The 6,271-nt window shown below is 36.0% G+C and overlaps 1 protein-coding gene across 1 annotated transcript; it reads left to right on the top strand.

The window, feature by feature from the left end:
• The first annotated feature begins 383 nt into the window (after positions 1-383).
• Positions 384-5,979, top strand: LOC128128403 (uncharacterized). The gene is made up of 6 exons (XM_052767265.1): positions 384-506; positions 578-726; positions 822-953; positions 1,035-1,176; positions 5,721-5,842; positions 5,898-5,979. The coding sequence occupies exons 1-6, from the start codon at positions 384-386 to the stop codon at positions 5,977-5,979; spliced, it is 750 nt and encodes a 249-aa protein (XP_052623225.1).
• The last annotated feature ends 292 nt before the right edge of the window (positions 5,980-6,271 follow it).

Raw genomic sequence — 6,271 nt, 5'->3', positions numbered from 1 at the left:
CATAATAGCCGAAAAGGTATAATCCCAATTCTAACCTTATTACACACTATATGAATGATGGTTGCCAATTTTGCCATTTTGGCTTTTCAATTCACATAGTGATTGTATGCAAGATTTTGAGTTTTTGCCTGTTATTGATTTAGGTTTCATACATCTTTCAGAAGCCAGAAGTTTCAGATATTGTGATCTTCAAGGCTCCTCCCATTCTTCAGGTGCGATTTCACTTCTTGATTATAAGTATCTTTGATTAGTTCTGTGTTTTGTTGTTTGCTCATTTTCTTGTATCAATAATCTTGTAGGAATTTGGCTACAGTTCTGGTGATGTATTTATAAAAAGAATTGTAGCAAAGGCTGGAGATTGGGTTGAGGTAAGATTATGATTTATGATTAGTTTTGACAAAAACACAATCTTGATACAGCTTCGTGATGGTTCTTCTCATCAAGGCACTGTTACATCAATGGAACCCAATGAGGGTCTTTTTGTCCTCAATTCCGAGACCTCTAAGGTAAACAAGCTACTTTCTTTACTCTTTAACAAACCTAAACGAGGGCAAATTCGTAATATGTTGTTTTGCAGAAAGGAAAGATTAAGGCTGTTCACCTTGTTGATGTTCCTGGGCACTCACGTTTGCGCCCTAAATTGGACGAATATGTCCCTCGAGCAGATGGCTTAGTATTTGTTGTAGATGCAGTGGAATTCTTGCCCAATTGTCGTGCTGTTTCAGAGTAATTTATTTTTTTAATTATGATTTGAAACTTAATTCCATATGTGTTTTTTTATGGATATTAATCTTAACATATATTGTTTTGTTTGCAAAAAGGTATCTCTATGACATTTTAACAAAATCGAGTGTTGTCAAGAGGAAAATTCCACTTCTTATCCTTTGCAACAAGGTGGATAAAGTCACTGCACATACAAAAGAGTTCATTCGAAAACAACTGGAGAAAGAAATGTATGCTACACTTGTTTTGTCTGTGTTGTAAATGAAAAGGGTAAAACAACAATTTACTCACATTCTTGAATGACATTGCAGTGATAAGCTTCGGACATCAAGAAAAGCTGTATCAGATGCGGATATATCTAATGAATTCACACTTGGAATCCCAGGGGAACCCTTTTCATTCTCTCACTGTGTAAACAAAGTCACTGTTGCTGAGGCTTCTGCATTAACTGGTGTGTGACAACCGTCAATTTTCGGTCAAGTCAAAGTCAACTAAAGTCAACAAGTCAAACCGGTCAACTCAGTTTGCCGTGAGTATTAGAGTTTACGTTATGTGATTTCTAAACAACTCTCTATTCTAATGAGAAATCATAAATTGAAAAGTACGTACATCTAAATCTCCTTAACCTATAACGGTGGTACGTGGAGAGCCAAACCGATAAAACAATGTTACATACTCATCGGGAGTATGCACGATCCTTAAACAAGGCTTAACGGGGTTTACAGACCTTGCATTGCGAAGCCGGACACTCAAAAAGGTCACCAATGAAACCTCTCTCAATCGTTTTCACTCCATCTCTTCTTATCAGAAATCTCTCTAAGAATATGAAATCTCTCCCAAATATCTCTCTGTATGAGAAATCTCTCCAAGTATGTCAAATCTCTCTAAGTATGTGAAATCTCTCCCAAATCTCTCTTTGTATGAGAAATCTCTCCAAGAATGTCAAATCTCTCCCAAATCTCTCTAAGTATGTGAAATCTCTCCCAAATCTCTCTTTGTATGAGAAATCTCTCCAAGAATGTCAAATCTCTCCCAAATCTCTCTAAGTATGTGAAATCTCTCCCAAATCTCTCTTTGTATGAGAAATCTCTCCAAGAATGTCAAATCTCTCCCAAATCTCTCTAAGAATATGAAATCTCTCCCAAATATCTCTATGTATGAGAAATCTCTCCAAGTATGTCAAATCTCTCCCAAATCTCTCTAAGAATATGAAATCTCTCCCAAATATCCCTTTGTATGTGAAATCTCTCCAAGCATGTCAAATCTCTCCCAAATCTCTCTAAGTATGTGAAATCTCTCTCAAATCTCTCTCGAAATCTCTCCCAACTTTCTATAATCACTCGGGGCATCCCGACCCTCGAATTTGGCGAAAACAGCCCAAAAACGGAAGTCTACGCGAAAAACGGACCTAAGGAACCGAAATCCCTCTTAGGAACCGAAAGTCCTCTTAAGAACCGAAAGTCCTCTTAGGAACCGAACCCTCCTGATGAAGAAGGCTGCTGAACCGAACCGAACCTCGCTTAAAAGGAAGAACCGAACCCGAAGGTACTGTTCACTACAGTTCATTCGGTTCTGACTTCTCGCCTTTTATCTCCGGACCGAACCCTCACCTTCGCTTCTGACCCTTCGGACCGAGCCTTCGGACTGGACCCCTCGCCCCTTCGGTTCCCTCTGTTCGTTTCCGGCTACAAATCCTCAGCATGGACCGAGCCTCGGCCTAGGGACCGAGAGGTCTCGCTGGGAACTTATTTTCTCCCGGTTTTCGCGTAGTTTTGCGTTTAAGGCCCATTTTTAATTATTTTAACGCGAGATTTTCACCCAAAATCATATTTTAACATAATAAACCCTAAATATTCACAATTTAATCATATTTTCATAAAATTTTTTATTTAAATAATAAAAGCAAGTGGGTAAAGTACAAAGAGGTGGAGTGTTGACTTTGCTTTATCTTATGACACAAGTAACCACTCCCACACCCACTCTATGACCAGCCACACCTCCCCACCTTATCTAGGTCACATCAATGTCCTTTCCACTCAATCATCACTCTTTCCCATGTTTTTGAGAGCTGAATATTCACCCTCTCTCCTCACTTCTCTCATTTGCTCTCATTTCACAAGAAGAACAAACTCTTTTCTCTCTCACTTTCTCTCTCTAGAAATTCGAGATTTCCAGGGCTGATCTTGAGTTTTTCCTCCACATTTGGTAAGCATAATCCATTCTCTTTATAATTATCTCAATTATTTCCACTCAAATCATGGATATCTTACACAAACTCCATTATATTTGTGTTAGAGCTTCGAATCTTCAAGGGATTCTTCAAGTGTTCTTGGGTTGAACACTTCTCTTCTTCAACACTTATCTACTGAAATCACTCAAGGTGAGTTCATACCCCTACATTATTATGTTTTCTTAAGTTTTTAGGGGGGGAATACAAGTTAAATCACCAAGAACATAACTAAATTTTTCTAACAGCTTTCATCAGAAAAGTTGGACTCCATTCACGGACAGTTTTTGACAACTTAAACATTTTTGTTTGAAAAACTGTTTTAGGTGTAAGTAGTTCCAGTTATTAGCTTTAAAATGACTACTTGCACATCTCCATACGATTTTTCTACAATTTATGGTGATTTTTACAAAACTGCCTATCATTTCAAACACCAATCCGGACCAGTCTGTGATTATGGACTTTTTCACCCAAGTTGGAGGTCATTAAAAATCATGATAAAAATTATGAGTAGACTAGACTCATTTTAGGAACTCTTAGAATTTACAGATCTAGTTTTCGACTTCGTATGATTTTTCTATGGCATTTCTAAAACAGTGCAGGAAGGTCTAATTTAGTTAACATCATATAATTTTCATAACACTTTGTATTATGTTGAGCAAAGTGTATAAATATAAATTCTAAGTATTGAATGTGTATCTTTGTAAATTTTATCATCATAAACTGAAAATAAGCCATTCATGATAAGATTATTCATTCATTTAGAACACGTATATAAGCTATAATAAGCATAGTTTAATGGATTTCATAACACTAACGCTTTTTTATAAAAGAGTTCTTATATATTACAAACAATTTGGATAAAACTTTAATAGGTATAGTTTATGATACATCACATAACACACACGTACAAAAAGGGTACATTCGTACATAAAGGTTTTACACTCACGCACACAACTCGTAAACTTGTTAACCTAAACTGTGAGACAATCTCTTTCCGTACGTCCGAGTGCGGGATATAATTCCTGTTAGTTATAATCAGAGTCTCCCGGAGGGAGAACGTGATAGTTGTGTATAGATCTATATTGGGTTTGACACCCCACACCTTGCTGCTAGCTACAGTGGGACCTGCAGGTCTACGGGTGACAAATGTCATTTCAGTTTTACGACGCCTGAGAAACGTCATGGCAGGTTCATTTAGTCATAGTATGATTATAGCGACTCACATAGGGATATAACAATACATAAAGTTTACGGGATTTTTATAAAACTTAAATGGGTTTTATGTCGATTCTAAAATCACTTTTTATCTCAATAAGTACAGATATTACTGTACACTTTCGGTTTTGGTATTTTTGACTACACATCATTTGAAACCACACTTATATCTTTAAGTATGGACAATACTTGTTATTTTCTCGGTCCTGGGATTTAGGACTACATATACATAAAGTATTAACAAACATAAGAATTTACGGGAATTTCATTTAATTCAGGCGCGTTTATGTCAATTTAAACACATATCATTTTCTATTAGTAAGAGAGGTTACTTATACATTTTGGCCTTCGGTTATAAGACTACATTACATAACTTTTATACAGAAAATATCGGATTTTCTGGATACATATACTATCGCTTTTACAAGGAAAACGGTTTACTTCTCCAACAAAATTTCTTATGAACTCACCAACCTTTGTGTTGACACTTTTCAAAACTACTCGTATTCTCAGGAATTCAGTGAAACAGGAAATCAACCACGTTTTGAGGATGGGACGATAAATCGTCGAACAGTTCATTTTGTATCATAATGTAATTGATTTGAATCATGTAAACATATACTTTGGTGTAACTTTTTTCAATTATATGTATGATGGTTGTATTTACTTTGAGCACTATTATACTCGTTGTTGTGATACTATACATGAAGTCCTCCACCCCCGGACGTTTCCGCCATCCTTGGTTTGGGGGTGTGACATGGTGAGATTCAACCCTTGGAGCTCTTCATTAGGGAACGTGTCAAGCCTTGATCTTTCACTCAATTCCATTCCATTTGTCAAAACGGAATTAGATAAATAGCAACGGAATCGGAAACAGAATCGAAACTTTTCAGGACAATATCGTAATTTGTGACACAGGTAAAATTAAATATTTTCCTTTTGTTTTAATTGATGAACTACAATATCCTGTAAGAAACAAGAGTGTTTAGATGGTCAGGTGGTGCAGAAATACAACAAAACTTGTGAGCCAATGACAAGCTTTGAGTTTTCAAATTTTGGAATGTTAGGATTGCCATACTGGTTGTTGCCCCTTATGAAATCAGCTTATGATATGAGCTCTGTTTTTCACATGGCTAGGACCACTAATGAGACTGTCAAAAGTTGAATAAAATAAAAAAATAAACAAGGGTAATATTGTAATAGGGAGGGTCTTAATATATAAAGTGACCAACCTCTCACTTAGCACGACAAGTCATTTTGATTTTATTAAGTAAAAAAGAAACAACCTTATCAATCTACATGCATTTAGTCATGTACTGCTGTCCCACAATTTGTCATCATAGAAGAAGACCCTGCTGTCCCACAAGGGTAATATTGTAATAGGGCCGCTTTATATGTCATCATAGAAGACCCTGCTGTCCCATAATTTATAACAATTTGTATTATCATTATTTGATTTTAATAATAATTTGTTTTGTTTTATTGTTGAGGTTATAGACTGATAGTCTTACTTTTCATGTCATTATTATTTATTTCTTTTTTTTGTTTGCAGTTTCTTGCAGAAACTTTGGATGTTGTTCAAGACATTGATTGGGTCATTTCTCTTGGAAATGCTTTTGCAAAGCAGTATGAGCTTTATATATATGATGATGAGCATTCTGCACTACTTCACAGGTACGAACTCATTATCATTATCATTACATTTTTTTAATTAAATTATCTTATTAAGAGTATTCTTCTCCTACAAATGTCTTGGTATACTTCTTCAGAAAGTTGATAACATGACTTATGTTCGTGATAAAATCGTCTGAATGTACAACCCAATGTAGGCTTATTTTGGTGCTGGATTAAGTGGAGTTCTGGCTTGGTGTGTGCGAGTGGGAAGGAACCAACCCAATGCCCTTGGAGTTCTGGCACCTTCCATCTTTACTTCCTATGTATCCAGGTTAATCTACTCGTATTTATTCATGTCTCAAAGTGTGTATTCCAATATCAGGTATCATGATTTGTGTATTTATAAAATTTTGAAATAGGGTCTTGTTCAATGCTTTAGCTGTGTTTGCTCTAAGGGAGATCAACTTATCAAAAGTAAGTTACTGTTTC

The sequence above is a fragment of the Lactuca sativa genome, chromosome 1, assembly GCF_002870075.4.
Source record: "Lactuca sativa cultivar Salinas chromosome 1, Lsat_Salinas_v11, whole genome shotgun sequence".
Lineage (NCBI taxonomy): Eukaryota > Viridiplantae > Streptophyta > Magnoliopsida > Asterales > Asteraceae > Lactuca > Lactuca sativa.
This window is presented reverse-complemented; position numbering and strand designations above follow the sequence as displayed.